The following is a 24,802-nucleotide window of genomic DNA, read 5'->3' as shown; positions in this document are numbered from 1 at the left end:
TTATTTCACAGCAGACTTTTGGTACTCTCATGCTTTCTTTGCAAACTAAATAGGCAGAACTTTGGTAAGCACAATATGACGTAGTTCAGTTGACTTCATGTTTATGTATCAGGGGTGAACAAATCATTTTGTGAACTGGTGGTCCCCAGACCAGTGCCTTAACAAATCCTGCTGAAAGAATTAGTGGTCCCAAGTCCCACTAATGTGAAACATTAAATCTTACCTATGAATCTGTATATTCAGACAACTTTTTAACATAGTTATTAAAAGTAAGGTACTGCTCCAACGGACCAGACAAGGTAAAATTTGTGTGGTCCGCCCAAAAAAATTGCTAGTCCTGGACCCAGGACCAGTGGATTTGTTCACCCCTGTGTACCCAGATAATATATCTAAGTAGCACAAATAGTTTCAATTTGGCGATTCTTGACAGTCAAATGAATTTATGTGATGTGAAATCATGAAATCACTCTTTAGAACCCAAAGTTTATGAAAGTACCCTTCTTTCCAGGAGTGGTGTTCAGTTAATGGCATAATATGGGATTTCCTTGGCATTTTTACTATGTATATGATAAACAAGGTCACTATATCCTATATGTATTGTGTTTGATCACTCCTCTATATTACACTGCCAAAATCATTGTTACCTTTAAGTTAATATTTTTTAAAAAAATGACTTTGGAGATATATTTAAAATGTATAAGTATTCGTGATAAACATTATTTCTATCACTGCCATGAAAATAGTTTATTAATGTATTTAGTTTCTTACAATATGAGGTAGATATTTGTCAATCTGTTCTTATCAACATTATGATACAACTAGCCATTGTTATTGTGTTTAATTTGATACTGCCACAATTTCCAGTGATTATTGTGTTCAATAGGGAACTTGCAATCCAGACTGAGCATGCTCAGATGCAAACAAAGGACTGGGATTATCTGTGGTTATCATAATACTAAATCTGGAGCTACCGATAAAATAAACCTCCCACAAAGGTCAGGGTGACTATGAATTGATTATCTGTGGTTACAAACAATGTAAAGATATTGTTTACAATACTAATTTATTAGCATTTTTTATCCAATTTCCCATGATGCAACATTCAACATGGCGGGTTTGCAAGTTACCAATTTGACACTGCCACCAATGCACCATTTCCAGTGATTTCATAGCCTGTTCACAGCACTGTTGAGCTACGTACGGGCTGGGCCCTTCACACTGTGATCAATAAGGCTATTCTGCAAACATTGTTAATTTGTACTTACCACTGCCAGCTATGCGGGTGCTAGGAGGTACAACCAGCTAACACTATATATATCTCACCCGTGTAGGAACTTACTAGTTATTTCATCTACATGTAGTTGACACAGAGTTACTTTCTCACTGCCATAATTACTATTCTTGATATTATCCAATTGCAACCTCTTTACAATCCTGAAATGGAGTCGGCTAGGGAGAGAATTGTTGTTTCTGGATCTTATTAGATTAGCGAAGGGACTTACCTTGGTGTTACTATCTCAAGTCACTCTCCACACCGAGACTTGTCATGGTGTTGCTAACTCAAGAAGCTGTCTGCACCAAGAGCATAATTATGCATTTGTGACACCCTTTCTCAGAAAGGTTGGCTATACATGTACCAATGTAGTAATTTGTATTAGAAGTAGATTTTTCTACAATCATGTCAGAAGGTATACTATAGGATACGGCATGCTGTTCCGCCCTCACCGGCCTCCTCTCTCAGGGGTGACCGATGTGTGAGGGCGCCCTGTCATGGCGTACTTTACAGACTAGCCAGAAGGAAAATCAATGTATTATATAACAGAGTGGTAAAACAAATATATATATCCAATTTAAAAAAAAACAATGTGTGAATTCTATCATTTAATGTATAAACCTTTGTCATTTGTGTCGTAACATTTACTTGCTGCAACTGAAACATTTTTTTGAAACTGTTTAGTTAGATATGACGACATAATCGGAATATCACCCTACACAGTATGAGGAAACATTGTTGTCTTTCGTGTAGCTGTTCACATACTCAATCTGATTAAAATCTGATGTGGTGAAAGCTGCTAGATGTCTTTATTTACCTCTATTTCCATCGTTTTGTGTTGTTTGTTTTGTTCTGGGTGATCACCGCCTTCCCACATCTCACCCTGTGTAATAGCAAATCTCGTTTGAATCTTGCGCTCTTGAGTAGCCAATCAGGATGAGCGTTACGTTACATTGGCAGATGCGCACACTGGAGAAATTGAGAAAACAAACAAACACACAGATTCACCACATCAGATTTTAATGAGATTGTACACATAATATGGTAATTAAATCAACTTGATATTTGGGTCCATATCCTAAAATCAGCACCCCTAACACAATCATGGTTTCAACCTGTAACTGTCTAAACAAAGGCACCAGGCGCTTGTCCCGTGTGAGGGCGCTAACCTGAGTAAGTACGGTATTTATGGATGAAGAGACCTCTAATCAAAATGTCTGAATATTGGTATTTTATCAATTTTTTCAGTGAATATACTGTCGGTTGTCATGTAAAAAAAATTACCCTAATTACGGCTAGTGTAGCTTTAAAGATTGGCTCAAATCGTTCTTTTATTCAGCATTCAACTTTTCCTATGTCTGTGCCAGCCAACAATTTCCAGCCCATAACTTTAATTCTGAGCTCACATTCTTAAAATGTCCTGACATTTTACCCACTGAAAAATATGTATTATATGTAAAGTCCTGTATTTTTTCTGTCCTCTCTTGTCTGTCATCTCTTTGTTCAGGACATCATTTTTCAGTGATTCTAATTAAATCTTTGTTATTCAGGCTTGGAATATCATAAGCGTTGTTTTTATACCTCAGAGTTTCAAAGTAATATTGATTTTCTAGCTGACCTCAGAATGTTTTTGATTATGTATGTACGATAACTGCCATTCTTAAATTTTGAAATAAAAGTGTTCCTATCACATACATTGTACTAGTCTACTTCCTATACGGTATCATTACAATTTACACCATCACTCACTGTCTAGTTACTATACAGTACCGTTACCATTTACACCTCCACTCAGTCTAGTTCCTATACAGTATCATTACAATTTACACCTCCACTCACAGTCTAGTTCCTATACAGTATCGTTACCATTTACACCTCCACTCACATAGTCTAGTTCCTATACAGTATCATTACCATTTACACCTCCACTCACAGTCTAGTTCCTATACAGTATCGTTACCATTTACACCTCCACTCACATAGTCTAGTTCCTATACAGTATCATTACCATTTACACCTCCACTCACAGTCTAGTTCCTATACAGTATCGTTACCATTTACACCTCCACTCACAGTCTAGTTACTATACAGTATCATTACCATTTACACCTTAACTCACAGTCTAGTTACTATACAGTATCATTACCATTTACACCTCCACTCACAGTCTAGTTCCTATACAGTATCATTACCATTTACATCTTGATCCACTCACATAATCTAGTTCCTATACAGTATTGTTACCATTTACACCTCCACTCACAGTCTAGTTACTATACAGTATCGTTACCATTTACATCTTGATCCACTCACATAATCTAGTTCCTATACAGTATCGTTTCCATTTACACCTCCACTCACAGTATAGTCAAAGTCATTACTGTAGAAGTCCTGAGATGCATGTGATGTAATTTAAAATTTATCCACAGCCACCCACACAGTCATTAACATCATGTCTTTGTTTAACAATCACAAAATTCTACCCAATAACGCAGTCCCTCATAAAGTTAGAGTTTATTGGGGCAGTTATATGCTGTCCAAGTATAGTATATTTGTCAGTAGTTGAGGATGTTATTTATACACTGTTAACGTCATTATAGCAGTTGGAGGTTCACTGGTTGGATGAACAACTTTTTGTACTGATTAATTGAGGGACTTTTGACCAGATAAGGTTTAGAGATCACGTTGGAATCCAGATTAATATTGCACTTTCAAGTACAGTTGGACAAAACCCCAACTACTGCATTTGTTGTTACTAAATGATTATGTCAGTTTCCAAACTCACTATTTCTTGCTAGACTTCATGATTTTATTACTATTTTTCTCGAATACATAAGAAAAAGTTTAGGCTTGGTTCGAAAAACTAGGTGGGGGTCGGGTAACCGGAACACCAAACAACTTTTTTTATTTGGCTTTAAAACCACAATACACACTAGTTGACTGAAGGACTATAATATACATTCAGTATCATTTTTACCTCCCGTAAGGGTACGGGAGGTATTAAAAGGGGAATGTTTGTCTGTGTGTCTGTGTGTCTGTCTGTGTCATCATTTTCTAAAAATTGGCTGGCTCAATTGTAATGAAATTTGGGATATATAATCTTTAGGGTAATAGCTAGACCCGATTAGGTTTTGAGCCAGATCTGTTAATGTTTAATTAGAGAAATTTGCATATTAATGAAATCAACTAATTACGCAATACCTTAAGACTGCATACTTCAATTTCAATACAATTTAGTATGTTCGTTAAACATAACAACATACATTTCTCCTATAAAATTTGTTGATGTATCTTACAGCATTAATGAATAATTTGCATAATTAATTATTTTTTGTAATTAGGCTATATCTTAAGAATACATACTACAAATTCAACATAATTTAGTACATACATTAAACATAAGAAAACACATATGTCCTACCAAGTTTTTTGAGGCACCGTACAGTGTTAATGAATAATTTGCATAATTAATGATTTTTGGTAATTAGGCTATATCTTAAGAATTCATACTTCAATTCCAATATAATTCAGTACACACGTTAACCATAACAATCACATATGTCCTGTAAAGCTTGTTGGTGTACCTTTCAGTGTTAATGAATAATTTGCGTAATTAATGATTCTTGGTAATTAGGCTATATCTTACGACTGCATGCTTCAATTTCAATACAATTCAGTACATACATTAACCATAACAAATTGTGTATGTCCTATAAAGTTAGTTGATATACCTTACAGTGTTAATGAATAAATTGCATAATTACTGATTTTCGGAAATTGGGCTATATCTTAAGACTGCATTAAGCAGTATCATACACTCTTACATACATTAACCTAAGAAAGCATGCTTGTCCAAAAAACAAAGCCTGTTACCATAATTTTTTTAGTTTAATGAGTTATTTGCATAATTAGTGATTCCTTTACGGGAGGCATTCAGTTTAAATCTGGTAATATTTTCATTTAAATTGGCTATAACCAAAGATGTTTAATGTTTGTTAAGAAATACACACTACCTGGCTACTTAATATAAGTTTTAGAGCCACTTAACAAAAGGAACACATTAGCTAATGGACTATAACATAAGTTATATATCTTTCCGACTCTTTCCCATTGTTTCAACTGTGCTCTCAATTTCATTTAGCAGACACTTTTTCAGTTAATCGAACACTTCTACACAAAGAAAGTGTCCGCATACCGTTAAATCAATACAGGAACTGTCCGCTAACATTTTAAACTCATGAAAAAATCTGTCCGCAGCTTGGTTATCATTTCTATGGTACTGCCCCATCTTGTCAACTGTTACAATGCAATCAACATGTGCTACCGCTACTAATTCTGCACCTGTCATTCTGTGCATAAAACATCGACCCTACCTTAGTGGGTCTTGAGCACAGTACCTCTAGCTAGTTCTGTGAGTGTTGGAAATGCCTACGAGGCGGAGAGTTTGTTGGTGATAACCCGGAGCATGCAAGTGCTGTAAGTGAAAGGCTGCAGGAACTGGACCGAGTGAAAGAGTTCTGTTATCTGGGTGATACCTTAGATGGTGCAGGAGGCAGTGAGCTTGCAGTGACAAAAAGAGTGGGACTGGGATGGAGGAAGTTCAGAGACCTTGAATCCATACTATGTGGTTGTAGGCTAACTCTAGCAATGAAAGGTCGGATTTACAAGGCATGTGTGAGGCCGGTTATGACATATGCGGCAGAAACATGGGTGATGAGAGCAGTGGAAGAGGGTATCTTGAGGAGAGCAGAGAGAGCTATGGTTAGAAAGATATGTGGTGTCAAATTGAGTGACAGGGTTGGCTCAGGGGTGCTAATGGAACGGCTAGGTCTAGGTGAGTCAATTGTGGAGGTAGCAAGGCGTAGCTCTCTGAGATGGTGTGGACATGTGCTGAGGAAAGATGAGGGAGAAGGAGTGAAGAGGGCATGGAATCTGGAGGTGGATGGAAAAAGAGGGAGAGGGCGACCAAAGCTGACATGGAGGAGTATGGTGGAAGGACAATGTAAACAGATTGGATTGAACATCAATGACTATGGGAACAGGCAGAGGTGGAGGAATGTGATTGCCACATGGAAAGAAGGACAGTCGGTGACCCCCCGTCAGGGGGAAGAAATCGACTTTAATTAATGATGATGATGTGCCTATATATCCAAAGATCTACTCTATAACCACTTCACTACAAAGTGAGTGCATGGTCTGTCAGGTTTACTTGATGTGTAAAGGTTTTCCACATCCTTCACATTCTTTTCACCAGTGTGAATTCTTCCATGACTAGCCAGGCTTTCTTTCTGTAAAAAAGTCTTTCCACATACTTCACATTTGTATGGCTTTTAACCAGTATGGATTCTTTCATGACTAGTCCGGACTCCTTTTTGTGTAAAAGTCTTTCCACACACTTCACATTTGTGTGGCTTTTCACCAGTATGGATTCTTCTATGTCTAGCCACATCTCCTTTCTGTGTAAAAGCCTTGCCACATATTTCACATTTATATGGCTTTTCACCAGTATGGATTCTCTTATGTGTAGCCACAGCTCCTTTACTTGAAAAAGCCTTTCCACATATTTCACATTTGTATGGCTTTTCACCAACATGGATTCTTCTATGTGTAGCCACATCACCTTTACGTGTAAAAGCCTTTCCACATATTTCACATTTGTGTGGCTTTTCACCAGTATGGATTCTTTCATGACTAGTCAGGTGTCCTTTACTTATAAAACTCTTTCCACATATTTCACATTTGTATGGCTTTTCACCAGTATGGATTCTTCTATGTGTAGCCACATCTCCTTTACTTGAAAAAGTCTTTCCACATATTTCACATTTGTATGGCTTTTCACCAGTATGGATTCTTTTATGTCTAGCCACATCACCTTTACGTGTAAAAGCCTTTCCACATATTTCACATTTGTATGGCTTTTCACCAGTGTGGATTCTTTCATGACTAGACAGGTGTCCTTTCACTGTAAAAGTCTTTCCACATATTTCACATTTGTATGGCTTTTCACCAGTATGGATTCTTCTATGTCTAGCCACATGTCCTTTCTGTGTAAAACTCTTTCCACATATTTCACATTTGTATGGCTTTTCACCAGTATGGATTCTTCTATGTCTAGCCACATCTCCTTTCTGTGTAATAGCCTTTCCACATATTTCACATTTGTATGGCTTTTCACCAGTATGGATTCTTCTATGTCTAGCCACATCTCCTTTCTGTGTAAAAGCCTTTCCACATATTTCACATTTGTGTGGCTTTTCACCAGTATGGATTCTTTCATGACTAGTCAGGTGTCCTTTATGTGTAAAAGTCTTTCCACATATTTCACATTTGTATGGCTTTTCACCAGTATGGATTCTTGTATGTCTAGCCAAATCTCCTTTCTGTGTAAAAGCCTTTCCACTGTATGGCTTTTCACCAGTATGGATTCTTTCATGACTAGTCAGGTGTCCTTTATGTGTAAAAGTCTTTCCACACACTTCACATTTGTATGGCTTTTCCCCAGTATGAATTCTTCTATGTATAGCCATTCCTTTCCGTGTAAAAGCCTTTCCACATATTTTACATTTGTATGGCTTTTCCCCAGTATGGATTCTTTCATGACTAGCCAGGTGTCCTTTTTGTGTAAAACTCTTTCCTCCTACATGTTCTTCATATTTGTGCAGGGGTTCACTTGTTTTCATTCCACTATGCTCCGTATCTCGGTGTGTTCCACTGACACAGTACAAATGATGGCAACTGGTAAAGCTTCCCCTGTATATAGAATAATACAATAGCTGCTAGTTAATCACAAACAGAAAGTGTCTGGCTTAGGACAAATCTTACTAGCACTGCTACATTGTACACTCTGGATGAATAAATGTTACTAGCACTGCTATATTGTATAGTCTGGCTGAATAAATGTTACTAGCACTGCTACATTGTATAGTCTGGCTGAACAAATCTTACTAGCACTGCTACATTGTATACTCTGGATGAATAAATGTTACTAGCACTGCTATATTGTATAGTCTGGCTGAATAAATCTTACTAGCACTGCTACATTGTACACTCTGGATGAATAAATGTTACTAGCACTGCTATATTGTATAGTCTGGCTGAATAAATGTTACTAGCACTGCTACATTGTATAGTCTGGCTTAACAAATCTTACTAGCACTGCTACATTGTATAGTCTGGCTTAACAAATCTTACTAGCACTGCTACATTGTATAGCCTGGCTTAACAAATCTTACTAGTACTGCTACATTGTATAGTCTGGCTTAACAAATCTTACTAGCACTGCTACATTGTATAGTCTGGCTTAACAAATCTTACTAGCACTGCTACATTGTATAGCCTGGCTTAACAAATCTTACTAGTACTGCTACATTGTATAGTCTGGCTTAACAAATCTTACTAGCACTGCTACATTGTATAGCCTGGCTTAACAAATCTTACTAGCACTGCTACATTGTATAGCCTGGCTTAACAAATCTTACTAGCACTGCTACATTGTATAGTCTGGCTTAACAAATCTTACTAGCACTGCTACATTGTATAGTCTGGCTTAACAAATCTTACTAGCACTGCTACATTGTATAGTCTGGCTGAACAAATCTTACTAGCACTGCTACATTGTATAGTCTGGCTGAACAAATCTTACTAGCACTGCTACATTATATAGTCTGGCTTAACTAATCTTACTAGCACTGCTACATTATATAGTCTGGCTGAACAAATCTTACTAGCACTGCTACATTGTATAGTCTGGCTGAACAAATCTTACTAGCACTGCTATATTGGATAGTCTGGCTTAACAAATCTTACTAGCACTGCTACATTGTATAGTCTGGCTGAACAAATCTTACTAGCACTGCTACATTATATAGTCTGGCTGAACAAATCTTACTAGCACTGCTACATTGTATAGTCTGGCTGAATTAATCTTACTACCACTGCTACATTGTATAGTGTGGCTTATCAAATCTTACTAGCACTGCTACATTGTATAGTCTGACAAAACAAATCTTACTAGCACTGCTACATTGTATAGTCTTGCTGAACATGTCATACTAGTAGTGCTATATTTTTGTCTGGCTGAACAAGTCTTAGTAACTTAGCAATGCATGCAACACTTTCAAACGGGAAATACTGACATCTTGCTCATCAAATTTCATGTCAATCTGCTCAGTAGTTTTGGAGTTTAAGTTTTTTTAACCAAAAATCACATTTTATGACCCAAAACCCACATCTCTGATGCAATCATTTTCATTTGAATAATTTCCCAACTAGACACCAGAAGTAACATGACCACCAGCAGTTTTTTACTATAAGGTTTACACACACACACACCCACACACATCCACACAGACAGCCAGACACTTTGCCATGCCTATAGCACTACCGAACCTTCAGTTCATTTGTGCTAAAAAATTATGTTCAACTTCCATCAAATTTCCCCGAATAATGCAGCTTATTTTTTTGTAAGCATAATATGAAAACATTTCGAACGAGGACCATTCATGAATTTGACTCTTACCTCAAAAGTGACTGTGGGCTGAAATAACCAGGTCAATACCAATGTCGATGGTGATCAACTTGCTTGAAATGTATGTCCTCGTATGCAATTGGTGCTCCAGAGGGTGCTGTGATAAGGCCACAGGGGACTTCAGGATGGTTTGTGATCCATAAAGCACCACAGGCAGCTGACAATGTTCGAAATGTTTCAACTATAAACAAATTCAGTAATTGTATTAGTATAATTTAAAGGTAATTAAAGTATCTTAAGTATTTTAAACATTGCCTTATCATGTGTATATTAAGGACATTGGATGAATGCCTACATAGGCTGTGTTACATGTATTTATTAGGGGAGAACCATTTGATTTCTGGCGGGTGGGGATTTTTTGGGGAAAAAATTAGTCGGCAGGTGAAGTTGAACAAAAAAAAATAATTAGATTCTGCAATGGCTTGAAAAAAAAATTGTTCCAACCGACAGAAATAAATTGTGATGATGTGCTGAAATCAGCAAAATTTGGGAATCCAATTTCCTCTTTTTTTTTCTGGAGGCAGGGCCATATAAAGCAGTGCTAATATTTTCAATATTTGTGAAAAAGCACTATATTTTATTCCCAGCATTTATGATATAAGGCTGCTTTGGGGTCGAGAGATTTGAGGGGTTACTCAAAAAAATATGGTATGGGGGGGGGGGGGGTATCTGAAAAAATCATGTGGGCCATGGGGGGGGGGGGGGGTACCTGAAGAATAAAATGACTTCATGACTCTTCACGCATTGGAAAATTGATTTTTTTTGTAGTTGTAATTTTTCAACAATAATATTAGCAAAAACACAAAATTTGTTTAAAAACTTAATACATGTAATAAACAATTTTCTGATTTTTAAAATCCTTCAAATTGCACATACGAAATCAATGTAAGAGTTGAATGACACTTGTTATTTTTGGTCCAAAATATACCATTATCTTAAATGTGTAGAAGGCAGCTTCAAAGTTGAACATATCCAGGACCAGAATTATTGTAAATTAGTCATTTCCTCTGCTATGTGCAAAAATCGGTTTCAACAAACATGTCAAAATGCATTTAGAGCAAAGACAGAAATCAAAAACTCAGTTGGACAGCTGATCATGTTACTGTTGTATTCTATTAATCAAGTAATGGCAATAATTTTCTTTTAGGCGTATTTGAGAGATTATTGTCTTCAGATACAAACTAGGAGCCTCCAAGTCCATGTATGCACAGAAATTGAGAAATAGTGTGAAAATAATGACAAAAACATTTTCAAATGTGAATATCTAGAGACACGTTGCTATTCAAAAATGATCATATGCCTACTTCAAAAACACTTGTGCTAAAGGGGCTAAAGAGCTGCCATAGCCACTCCCCCCCAGAAATCAAATGGTTCTCCCCTTATTACAGAAGCTCGTTAGACATCAAACATGTGAACAATGCAGACAGTTTATATTGTAACATGTACACATCACGATGCGAAGCGACCGAAGGTTTTACGATACGTTTTTTTTAGAAATTATTTCTTAAATGACCCTTTTCTGAGTTTATATAACACAACTGTGGCAAATATTTCAATGAATCGTACAATGCTTCACTTTGAGACGTATGTGTAAATGTATTTAAAACAAGGTCAATAGGAAAACTTGGAATGTGCCTAACAAAATCCTTCAAACATTAATAAAAGAAAAAAACCCGACGGCCGACAACGCTACACTTTTGTGGTGATGTCCGGCAGAGTAATTGTTGATTATCTGTAACACACATTACCTGCTTCAATGTATAAACACTCTCCTTAACCCAAACGACGATGGGTACAAACCACTTCACTGGCCATCTTGAAAATCCAGCACACTTGGGGCACATATGCGCGTGGGTGTTATTATTTTTGTGCGCAGGGAAGACGTATCACATTGCATCAGTTATGTGTTCGCTTGATCGACCCTGCATTTCGATTTACTATGAGTTAGTAGTGGTGAACCACAGACCACGCGGGCTTAATTGGCAAGTTATGTTTACGAAAACAAACAAACAAATCAATAGATAAATGAATGAATGAATAAATAAATAAATATTGACAAACATCAACAAGAGAACAGTATAATATAGTAACTTTGGAACGATAAATATCGATCGAAAAGTTGCATTTGTTTCCAATTTACAGTTCCATAGTAACTATATTGTACTGTCATATTGATTCTTGGAACCATGAACAATATATTCTCCATGAACAAGAGAGTAATATCATTATCAATATCACCAACAAGAATTGCTGTTATGTTTTCCTATATGTGAAATGGCCACAATTGTGGGGTATCATATTTACAATTGTGACCATATCGCTTGTAGTTGTGTGGGAGTATTTTAAGAAGGGTGGTTCTTTGACGAACAGAGATGAACAACAAGACAGTAGTATACTATAGTGAGAGCTTTATTGTGATACACACAATCCAACCTCTAACAAACTATAACTTTACATAGGGAAATACACATCTTATATACACTTTAATTACAATCTAACCATGTGTTATGTCAGTTATGTAATGTTTGTGCAATGTCATACATCCGTTCCAAGATCAATATTCCGAATAGTTGTGGTTTGTGTCTGCAGCTAAACTATATCATAAAGATTATATTTCGGCAGGAGATAGTATCTTGATGAGTGATGAGTTCAGACAAGTTGATAATGATTTGTAATTACTGTCTTGTTGATGCTTGTCAGTAATTATATATGTATGTATGTATGTATGTATGTATGTATGTATGTATGTATGTATGTATGTATGTATTTATTTATTTATTTATTTATTTATTTATTTATTTATTTATTTATTTATTTATTTATTTATTTATTTATTTATTTATTTATTTATTTATTCATTCATTCATTCATTGTTTATTTTTTTGCTTATTTTGTTTGTTTGTTTGTTTGTTTGTTTGTTTGTTTGTTTGTTTGTTTGTTTATGTAAACATAACTAACTAAGCCTGAATACCCTGTGTGTAAACTTGACCACACTATCACCATGTGCACGTCGAAATCAACATGAGCATTTCACGAACGTCCGTAGCATGGTACAGTTATACTTTTTTGCATGGGAACATTTCTATATCTTGATGATTTTAAACATCGATGTTGCAATGTAAAACATTTCCTCATTCCCCTATGTCATTGGATATACATTTTGCGTAAGTTAAAATATAAGTTAAGTTAGTAGGTGTAATATTGTAAACACCAAATCGTCAGAATTTACGTTAAACAAAGTATTGCATTCTGAAATGAATACATTCATACAGTTTTTGTAATGACGATATAAACTGTCCTTCAGGCCTTTCGTTAGTCTTGCATTAACATTTTAGTGTATTAATGTTTGACGAGACAGTTTTGACATGTCCTCTCATCTTCGTCAAGGAAATTGTGATCGGTTAGGCTTATTCCAACGCAAATAAAATGAATCCAAAAATTACAAATATCACGGTGTATAACGTTGTCTTGGCAGTTTTCCCCGCAAACACCACTTGGCCAATTTTTTTTAGTAGTGTCTCTTTCGTTTGCCAGTTTGTTCGATTGATTTTCTCTTCTCCGAATTTGCTCGGGTATATGTTGTTGCTGATTTCCAATGCCACTTGACCCTGCAACTGGTTCATTTGTTGCAATTGTAACAGAGATTGGCGGCGTGGCTTCTTCACTATATTGTTCGTTGCATGACAGTTGATAAATGTTTACTTGGCGATTTGGAAAACCCTTAACTTCCAGATGCGCCACTTGACTTCACTTTCTTGTAAACTATGCACACTTTCAGGGCACTGATTATTTCTTCTTTGGTTTTCTCTTTTGATTTTGGTACTTTGTAGACTTCACATACAAATTTCAATTAGATTCATGTCAGCTTCATGGAATGTAATAATGAATGGTTTGATTTTAACTCTAACTGCAACCCCAGATGTGACTGTTTTTTGTCGGTGTGGTCATTCTTAATTGACAAAAATGTAAATGCATTTGACGACTTTCTGGCAGCTTTTGTTGCTCTTATTTGTACTTGCTTTCTAAAGTATTTATACAGTATCATTACCATTCACACCTCCACTCACAGTCGAGTTCCTATACAGTATCGTTACCATTTACACCTCCACTCAGTCTAGTTCCTATACAGTATCGTTACCATTTTACAAATCCACTCACAGTCTAGTTCCTATACAGTATCGTTACCATTTTACACCTCCACTCAGTCTAGTTACTAAACAGTATCATTACCATTTACACCTCCACTCACAATCTAGTTCCTATACAGTATCATTACAATGTACACCTCCACACACAGTCTAGTTCCTTTACAGTATCATTACCATTTACACCTCCACACACAGTCTAGTTCCTATACAGTATCATTACCATTTACACCTCCACTCACATAGTCTAGTTCCTATACAGTATCATTACCATTTACACCTCCACTCACAATCTAGTTCCTATACAGTATCTTCAACCTTTACACCTCCACTCACAGTCTAGTTACTATACAATATCATTACGATTTACACCTCCACTCAGTGTCTAGTTACTATACAGTATCATTACCATTTACACCTCCACTCATAGTCTAGTTCCTATACAGTATCATTACCATTTACACCTCCACTCACAGTCTAGTTACTATACAATATAATTAAGATTTACACCTCCACTCACAGTCTAGTTCCTATACAGTATCTTCAACCTTTACACCTCCACTCACAGTCTAGTTCCTATACAGTATCATTGCCATTTACACCTCCACTCACAGTCTAGTTCCTATACAGTATCTTTACCATTTACACCTCCACTCATAGTATAATCAAAGACGTTACTCTAGAAGTCCTGAGATGCAATTTAATATTCATCCACAGCCACCCACACCGTCATTAACATCATGTCTTCATTAATCAATCACAAAAATCTAACAAATAACACAGTTCCTCATAAAGTAGTGTTTATTGGGACAGTTATATGCTGTCCAAGTATGGTATATTTGTCAGTTCAGGATGCTATTTATACACTGTTTATGTCATTATAGCAGTTGGGGGTTCATTTGTTGGATGAACAAACTTTTTGTACTGATTGGGAGACTTTTGACCAGATAAGATTTAGAGATCACGTTGGAATCCAGACTAATATTGTACTTGTAAGTAGACTCGGACAAAACCCAACTACTGCATCTGTTGTTACTAAATGATTATGTTGGGAAAAAAACCACAAACAAAATCACCTTGAAACGAAAATGCCCAGCCACTAGAACAGAACACTGCTCTAGAAAATGGCGCTATAGAAATTTTATTTATTGATTTCTTGTAATTCCCACTTCAAAGTTAGTATCAGTTACCCAGACTCTCACTGCTAGGGGTTCTTCTCATCTGGGTAATCTCATAGAGGAGTCGCCCCCCCCCCATAATGAGAGTCAGGATAACCAAGACTACCTTCAACTCACTGCTGAACAGCGCCACCGAGAGGCAAAACAAGTAAACCTTTTAAGAAATAAAAAGGTGTTGATATGCCATTTAAAAAATAATTGTGTGGTTCCGATTACATTCAATTATAAAAAAAGGTGGGATAGGTAGATTTTTTATTTTATTTCATTACATATGTGTCTAGAGGTCTGGTTTTCCATTGTCTCCCAAATGGACTCTGTGTTGTTTATTTCTTCCTATCAGATATAATGTTTTAAGTTGATGTGAGTTTCCGCTATTTCTTGCTAGACTTCATGATTTTGTTACTATTTTTCTCGAATACATAAAAGTTTAGGGTCGACATGAAAAACTAGGGGAACCGGAACACCAAACAACTTTTTTATTTGGTTTTAAAACCACAATGCACACTAGTTGGCTGAAGGACTATAACATACATTCAGTATCATTTTAATATTTTCAACAATTGGCTAAAACCAAAGATGTTTAATATTTGTTAACAAATTTTATCAAAAGATATTTTAGAACTATTTAACAAAAAGATACATATTGATTGGCTAGTGTACTTAAACATAAGTTGTAGAATAATTCAAACATTCAGAATCATTAACTAAACAAAGAAGTGTTTAATTTTGTTAACAAATGTTGCAAAACGATACACAACAGTTGGGTAATGGATAACATGTTCTAGAACCATTTCACTAAAGATGCCCACTGATTGGCTAATGGATTATATAGCAGGTGTTCTAGAACCATGTCACTAAAGATGCCCACTGATTGGCTAATGGATTATACAACAGGTGTTCTAGAACCATGTCACTAAAGATTACCACTGATTGGCTAATGGATTATATAACAGGTGTTCTAGAACCATGTCACTAAAGATGCCCACTGAATGGCTAATGGCCTGTAACGAGTGTTTTAGAACCACAGCCAACAATTTCAAAGTGCTACAAAAAAAGAAATCATTCCTTTTGATTCAAACAAATACAAGTCAAAGGTTTACTTAGATATTTCCTCTAATATATTGTATCCACTAATGTGGAAACAATCATAATCATAAAATCATTAATGGTACTTGGCATTTATCTGAGCAAGTATTGTTTGATATTTGTAACAACTCACACAAACTGAAATGACATGGTAGTAAAAATGTTGAGATGGCATAAACAGGAAATTCACATAGAAATGTGTAATTACTGATATCATCTCAGATGCTATCCAAAGTGTCAGTATATAAATGTGATCTATATATAAGTCTACTGAGCATTCTTTTCATATCTGTTACCATCATGTATGGACACACATGGTAAGATTGAAATAAAAATCACTAACGCAGCCAATACATGAGAGAGTTCATCTCATAGTCAGCAATGACAACTTTGCCAGGTCAGATGAATTTTATATATATACAGCATGTCCAACACACATATTTGTATGGTTGCTTGATCATCGTCATGATGTGTTCTATGTACTGTCCCTTCACATTCGTAGGACTGCTCATCACTATTGTTTCACATGACATGCTTACTTTACAAAGGTTTCTGTTTCACACACATCACATTAGAACGGTTGATCACTATTATATGAAGTATTTTAGGTATTCTCCATTATTTGAACCTGAAACCCCTTTTCTATGTTCATTACATTTGCGTAGTTCTTAAACAGCATTCGTATGTCTATGTGGTCCTGTGACCTTTGACACTGAAAGGCTTTCTAATTATTAGAAAGGCTGTTCACTGATATGGATTTTTCTATGGGCTGTCAGCTTTACTTGATGTGTACAGGCCTTTCCACATCCTGCACATTTGTATGGCTTTTCCCAGTACAGATACCTTTATGCATAGTTAGGTGTCCTTTCTCTGTAAAAGCCTTTCCACATACTTCACATTGGTGTGGCTTTTCACCAGTATGAATTCGTCTATGTATAGCCACACGGTCTTTCCGTGTGAAAGCCTTTCCACATATTTTACATTTGTATGGCTTTTCACCAGTATGGATTTTTTCATGAATAGTCAGGTGTCCTTTCTGTGTAAAAGCCTTTCCGCATGTTTCACATTTATATGGCTTTTCACCAGTATGGATTTTTTCATGACTAGTTAGGTGTCCTTTATGTGTAAAAGCCTTTCCACATATTTCACATTTGTATGGCTTTTCACCAGTATGGATTTTTTCATGACTAGTCAGGTGTCCTTTATGTGTAAAAGCCTTTCCACATATTTCACATTTGTATGGCTTTTCCCCAGTATGGTTTCTTCTATGTGTAGCCACTTCTCCTTTCTGTGTGAAAGCCTTTCCACATATTTCACATTTGTATGGCTTTTCACCAGTATGGATTCTTTCATGACTAGTCAGGTGTCCTTTATGTGTAAAAGCCTTTCCACATATTTCACATTGGTGTGGCTTTTCACCAGTATGAATTCTTCTATGTAAAGCAACACTGTGTTTCTGTGTAAAAGCCTTTCCACATATATCACATTTGTATGGCTTTTCACCAGTATGGATTCTTTCATGACTAGTCAGGTGTCCTTTATGTGTAAAAGCCTTTCCACATATTTCACATTTGTATGGCTTTTCATCAGTATGGATTTTTTCATGACTAGTCAGGTGTCCTTTATGTGTAAAAGCCTTTCCACATATTTCGCATTTGTATGGCTTTTCCCCAGTATGGTTTCTTCTATGTGTAGCCACTTCTCCTTTCTGTGTAAAAGCCTTTCCACATATTTCACATTTGTATGGCTTTTCACCAGTATGGATTCTTTCATGACAGTCAGGGGTCCTTTCACTGTGAAAGCCTTTCCACATATTTCACATTGGTGTGGCTTTTCACCAGTATGAATTCTTCTATGTATAGCCACACTGTCTTTCTGTGTGAAAGCCTTTCCACATATTTTACATTTGTATGGCTTTTCCCCAGTATGGATTCTTCTATGTGTAGCCACTTCTCCTTTCTGTGTAAAAGCCTTTCCGCATATTTCACATTTATATGGCTTTTCACCAGTATGGATTCTTTCATGACTAGTCAGGTGTCCTTTATGTGTAAAAGCCTTTCCACATATTTCACATTTGTATGGCTTTTCCCCAGTATGGTTTCTTCTATGTGTAGCCACTTCTCCTTTCTGTGTAAAAGCCTTTCCACATATTTCACATTTATATGGCTTTTCACCTGTATGGATTCTTTCATGCCTAGTCAGGTGTCCTTTCTGTGTAAAAGCCTTTCCACATATTTCACATTTGTGTGGCTTTTCACCAGTATGGATTCTTGTATGTCTAGCAAAATCTCCTTTCTGTGTAAAAGCCTTTCCACTGTATGACTTTTCACCAGTATGGATTCTTTCATGACTAGTCAGGTGTCCCTTTTGTGTAAAAGTCTTTCCACATACATGTTCTTCATATCTGTGTAGGGGTTCACTTGTTTTCATTCCACTATGCGCCATACCTCAGCTTGTTCCACTGACTACTTCAAAGTACAAATGATGGCAACTGGTAAAGCTTCCCCTGTAGAATAATACAATAGCTGCTAGTTAATCATATTTTGCCTAACTTCTAGCTTTTTCTCTACAAACAATTATACTATGTCGAAACCGGCTTGGCCAATCAGAGGTCTTGATTTTGGTTGGTTATATGGAGCCATAACCCACTTTTTCTTAGGCGTGTGACCTATATTACGCTCAGCACTCAATTTACATGTAACAAATTACGCAAAATTTTGAAAATATCAGATTAAGCTAATCACGCCATAGTATAAGTAAGATAGACAACGTATTCAGTAGGGTTATGTGCAAAAAACTCTGGGGCTACGCCCCTTGTTTATTGGCACATAAACCTCCCGAATTCGTTGATAGATAGTCAACATATATGCCTGGTAGAAAGAGGATTAACCACAAACAGAAAGTGTCTGGCTTGACACACTTTACAAGCACAGTTACATTGTATAGTCTGGATGAATAAATGTTACTAGCACTGCTACATTGTATAGTCTGGATGAATAAATATTACTAGCACTGCTACATTGTATAGTCTGGATGAATAAATGTTACTAGCACTGCTACATTGTATAGTCTGGCTTAACAAATCTTACTAGCACTGTTACATTGTATAGTCTTGCTGAAATAACCAGGTCAATACCAATGTTGATTGTGATCAACTTGCTTGAAATGTATGTCCTCGTATGCAATTGGTGCTCCAGAGGGCGCTGTGATAAGGCCACAGGCGAGTTCAGGATGGTTTGTGATCCATAAAGCACAACAGGCAGCTGACAATGTTCGAATTGTTTCAACTATAAACAAATTCAGTAATTGTATTAGTATAATTTAAACGTAATTAAAGTATCTTAAGCATTTTAAACATTGCCTTATCATGTGTATAGTATAAGGACCTTGGATGAACCCGTACACAGGCTGTGTTACATGTATTTATTAGGGGAGAACCATTTGATTTCTGGCGGGTGGGGATTTTTTGGGAAAAAAATTAGTCGGCAGGTGAAGTTGAACAAAAATTAGATTCTGTTATGGCTTTAAAAAAATTGTTCAAACAGACAGAAATAAATTGTGATGATGTGCTGAAATCAGCAAAATTTTTGAATCCAATTTCCTCTCTTTGTTGTCTGGAGGCAGGGCCATATAAAGCAGTGCTAATATTTTCAATATTTGTGAAAAAGTACTATATTTTATTCCCAGCATTTATGATATAAGGCTGCTTTCACAAAAACTTGTTTGGGGTCGGTAAATTTGAGGGCTTACTCAAAAAAATATGGATAGTATTGGGGGAAGGGGTATCTGAAAAAATCATGTGGGTCATGGGGGGGGGGGTACCTAAAGAATAAAATGACTTCATGACTCTTCACGCATTGGAAAATTGATTTTTTTTTGTAGTTGATCAGCCTATTTCAACAATAACAACAGCAAAAACACCAAATTTGTTAAGAACTTAATACATGTAATGAACAATTTTCTGATTTTTAAAATCCTTCAAATTGCACATACGAAATCAATGTAAGAGTTGAATGACACTTGTTATTTTTGGTCCAAAATATACCATTATCTTAAATGTGTAGAAGGCAGCTTCAAAGTTGAACATATCCAGGACCAGAATTACTGTAAATTAGTCATTTCCTCTGCTATGTGCAAAAATCGGTTTCAACAAACATGTCAAAATGCATTTAGAGCAAAAACAGAATCAAAAACTAGGTTGGACAGCTGATCACGTTACTGTTCTATTCTGTTAATCAAGTAATGGCAATAATTTTCTTTTAGGCGTATTTGAGAGATTATTGATACAAACTAGGAGCCCCCAAGTCCATGTATGCACAGAAATAGAGAAATAGTGTGAAAATAATGACAAAAACATTTTCAAATGTGAATATCTAGAGACACGTTGCTATTCAAAAATGATCATCTGCCTACTTCAAAAACACTTGTGCTAAAGGGGCTAAAGAGCTGCCATAGCCACTCCCCCCCCCAGAAATCAAATGGTTCTCCCCTTATTACAGAAGCTCGTTAGACATCAAACATGTGAACAATGTAGACAGTTCATATTGTAACATGTACACAAGACGATGCGAAGCGACCGAAGGTTTTACGATACGTTTTTTTCAGAAGGGGTTTCTTAAATTTCCCCTTTTCTGAGTTTATATAACACAACTGTGGCAAATATTTCTATGAATCGTACAATGCTTCACTTTGAGACGTATGTGTAAATGTATTTAAAACAAGGTCAATAGGAAAACTTGGAATGTGCGTAACAAAATCCTTCAAACATTAATAAAAGAGAAAACCCGACGGCCGACAACGCTACACTTTTGTGGTGATGTCCGGCAGAGTAATTGTTGATTATCTGTAATACACATTACCTGCTTCAATGTATAAACACTCTCCTTAACCCAAACGACGATGGGTACAAACCTCTTCACTGGCCATCTTGAAAATCCAGCACACTTGGGGCACATATGCGCGTGGGTGTTATTATTTTTGTGCGCAGAGAAGACGTATCACATTGCATCAGTTATGTGTTCGCTTGATCGACCCTGGATTTCGAATTACTATGAGTTAGTAGTGGTGAACCACAGACCACGCGGGCTTAATTGGCAAGTTATGTTTACGAAAACAAACAAACAAACAAATCAATAGATAAATGAATGAATAAATAAATATTGACAAACATCAACAAGAGACCAGTATAATATAGTAACTTTGGAACGATAAATATCGATCGAAAAGTTGCATTTGTTTCCAATTTACAGTTCCATAGTAACTATATTGTACTGTCATATTGATTCTTGGAACCATGAACAATATATCCTCCATCAACGAGAGATCTGAGTAATATCATTATCAATATCACCAACAAGAATTACTGTATGTTTTCCTATATGTGAAATGGCCACAATTGTGGTGTATCATATGTACAATTGTGACCATATCGTATGCAGGAAAACGTATAGTAATTCTTATAGTTGTGTGGGAGTATTTTAAGAAGGGTGGTTCTTTGACGAACAGAGATGAACAACGAGACAGTAGTATACTATAGTGAGAGCTTTATTGTGATACACACAATCCAACCTCTAACAAACTCTAACTCTACATAGGAAAAGACACATCTTATATACACTTTAATTACAATCTAACCATGTGTTATGTCAATCATGTAATGTTTGTGCAATGTCATACATCCGTTCCAAGATCAATATTCCGAATAGTTGTGGTTTGTGTCTACAGCTAAACTATATCATAAAGATTATATTTCGGCTGGAGATAGTATCTTGATGAGTGATGAGTGATAAGTTCCGACAAGTTGATAATGATTTGTAATTACTGTCTTGTTGATGCTTGTCAGTAATTATATATGTATGTATGTATGTATGTATGTATGTATGTATGTATGTATGTATGTATGATTTTTTATTTTTTTATTTATTTATTTATTTATTAATTAATTCATTCAATGTTTATTTTCTTGCTTATTCTGTTTGTTTGTTTGTTTGTTTGTTTGTTTGTTTGTTTATTTGTTTGTTTGTTTATGTAAACATAACTAACTAAGCCTGAGTACCCTGCGGGTAAACTTGACCACACTATCACCATGTGCACGTCGATATCAGCATGAGCATTTCACGAACGTCCGTTGCACGGTACAGTTTACATATTATAATTTTTTGCATGGGTACATTGCTATATCTTGATGATTTTAAACATCGATGTTGCAATGTAAAACATTTCCTCATTCCCCTGTCATTGGATATACATTTTGCGTAAGTTAAATATAAGATAAGTTAGTAGGTGTAATATTGTAAACACCAAATCGTCGGAATTTAAGTTAAACAAAGTATTCTGAAAGCCATAAATTCCAGCAGTGTTTGTAATGACGATATAAACTGTCCTTCAGGCCTTTCCTTAGTCTTGCATTAACATAGTTAGTGTATTAGTGTTTGACGAGACAATTTTGACATATCCTCTCATCTTCGTCTAGGAAATTGTCGCCGGTCTTATGCCAACACAAATAAAAACAGATTTAAACTGAATGCCTTCCGTAAGGATTTATGCAAGAAATTTAGCTCTATATCTGTTGCGGCATTGTTGACTATTTATTGATTGTGATACCGAAAAGGTGATTGGAAGTCAGAAGTGAAAGGAGTTTCGTTTCTTTTTCCAATAAAGATTTTTAAAGGTGTAAAACTTTTTCAGCTTCGGAATCCTGGAATGCATTGACAGCAGACACTCTCCGTAATGCATGGCACAAACTCAAGTTGAACATCCCTGATGAAGCAGTTACAGAACCGATCGCTGTAACAACTAGTGGTGAAACAGTATCAGATGGTGTCGACAACGAAAACATGGCTGGTGTGATTGACCATATCGCTCCCACTGACAGACAGGAAATTTCAGACTGGCTTATACTATGAATGAAGCAGACCCCGGATACCAAACTTTTGATGATGAAGAGATATTACACGATGCTAAGATTGACACTGAAATTGATAGTGAAACTGAAGATAAAGAAAACGATGTCCCGTGTGAACTGGTATCATCGCACGGCGAAGCGGCAGCTATGTTTTCTCGGTGTTTGTTATGGCTAGAGTCGCAGCCAGATTGTGAACCTACCCAGTTGTTTGCTCCGTAGTTTACACAGAAAAGTAGCAGACAGCCGTGCAATGAAACAGAAACCCCTTACTTTATTTTTCTGAACTTTATTATTTTTTTCTCATTGAGTGGCTAAATTGCGGACACATCGTTTGTACACATTGATACAATTTGATTACATTTACATGTCAGTGAACACTATTTTAATAGACGCAAGCATGACAGCAGTGCGTTCATATCAGCTGTCCACCACGTCGTCGTCTTTCTTGTAAATACGTTTTTTTTTAAATTTCTTCTAGTACACATATTCAATTCACAATGTCGTTTTCCTATTATATTCAACTCGTTGTTTAGTTTTAGTATTAAAATTAAGTACAGTTCATTAAAAAGGTTTCTATGTAGTACGGCAGAGTAGTACGGTATGTTTCATTTGTCTGAGAGTGCATGTAACATGTGTAAGTGTGATACTTCTACTTCTACTTCTATACTGTGTAAACATCCTAAAAAGGATTATCATCACACAGGCGTAACGCTGGCGGCGTCCTTTAGATCTCACCCGTGTTCAGGTGAGCACGATCTATGAGATCGGTGATATCAATGCTGGAGAGGGCAGATTTGAAACTGTCTATTGTCTTTGCTTGTTGAATGGATAATGGTAAGAGATTCCATTCTGGAATTGTCCGAGGAATAAGTGAATATTTGTAACAGTTTTTCTTAGCGATGATCGATATGAAAGAAGAACCAGGTACACTTCCCCTAGTAGAACGTGATGATGATTCTGGTAGTTTATCATTTTGAAAAGCAACTAGATTATTTGTAGCTTTGTATAGGAAAGTTAGTCTGCTAACTGCTCTGCGATTTTCAAGGCATTGCCATTGGAGCTTCCGTAGCATATCGGATACACTGGCCTCCCTCTTGTAGTTTCCGGTGACAAACTTTATACTTGTTCGATCGATTAATTAATCAAATTGGCCATTAATATTCATCGAATTATTACTAAAACCTAATCAGTTCTGGCCATTTCCCTAAGGAACATGTCTATGAAATTTCGTTTGAATTGATGCAGCCGTTTTTCGGAAATGGTGACACAAACACACACACAGACACACACACTTCATCAGTATATTATCACCTTCCTTACGGAAGGTAATGAAACCAAAAATTACAAATATGAAAGTGTATATAACATTGTCTAGGTAGTTTTCCCCGCAAACACCACTTGGCCACTTTATTTCAGTTGTGTCTCTTTCGTTTGCCAGTTTGTTCGATTGATTTTCTTTTCTCTGAATTTCCTCGGGTATACATGTATGTTGTTGCTGATTGTCAATGCCACTTGGCCCTGCAACTGGTTCATTTGTTGCAATTGTAACCGAGATTGGCAGCGTGGCTTTTTTATTAAATTGTTCGTTGCATGACAGTTGGTAAATGTTCACTTGGCGAATTGGAAAACACTTGACTGCCAGATGAGCCATTTGACTGTTCACGTTCTTGTAAACTATGCACACTTTCA

General features: G+C 36.2%; 1 protein-coding gene, 1 long non-coding RNA gene and 1 pseudogene across 2 annotated transcripts; 1 reads left to right on the top strand and 2 right to left on the bottom strand.

Moving 5' to 3' along the window:
• The first annotated feature begins 1,678 nt into the window (after positions 1-1,678).
• On the top strand, positions 1,679-6,400 carry LOC144445305 (uncharacterized). The gene is made up of 2 exons (XM_078134845.1): positions 1,679-1,688; positions 5,709-6,400. Exons 1-2 carry the CDS (start codon positions 1,679-1,681, stop codon positions 6,398-6,400), a joined length of 702 nt encoding a protein of 233 aa, XP_077990971.1.
• A 35-nt stretch (positions 6,401-6,435) lies between these two features.
• Positions 6,436-24,802, bottom strand: part of LOC144445304 (uncharacterized) — a 41,502-nt pseudogene continuing 23,135 nt past the window's right edge.
• Positions 7,952-11,608, bottom strand: LOC144445933 (uncharacterized). Its single transcript, XR_013481932.1, has 3 exons — positions 11,549-11,608; positions 9,792-9,981; positions 7,952-8,023 (listed from the first exon to the last, which is right to left on the bottom strand). It is a non-coding gene; the product is annotated as an uncharacterized LOC144445933 (long non-coding RNA).

Source organism: Glandiceps talaboti, chromosome 14, assembly GCF_964340395.1.
Source record: "Glandiceps talaboti chromosome 14, keGlaTala1.1, whole genome shotgun sequence".
NCBI lineage: Eukaryota > Metazoa > Hemichordata > Enteropneusta > Spengelidae > Glandiceps > Glandiceps talaboti.
This window is presented reverse-complemented; position numbering and strand designations above follow the sequence as displayed.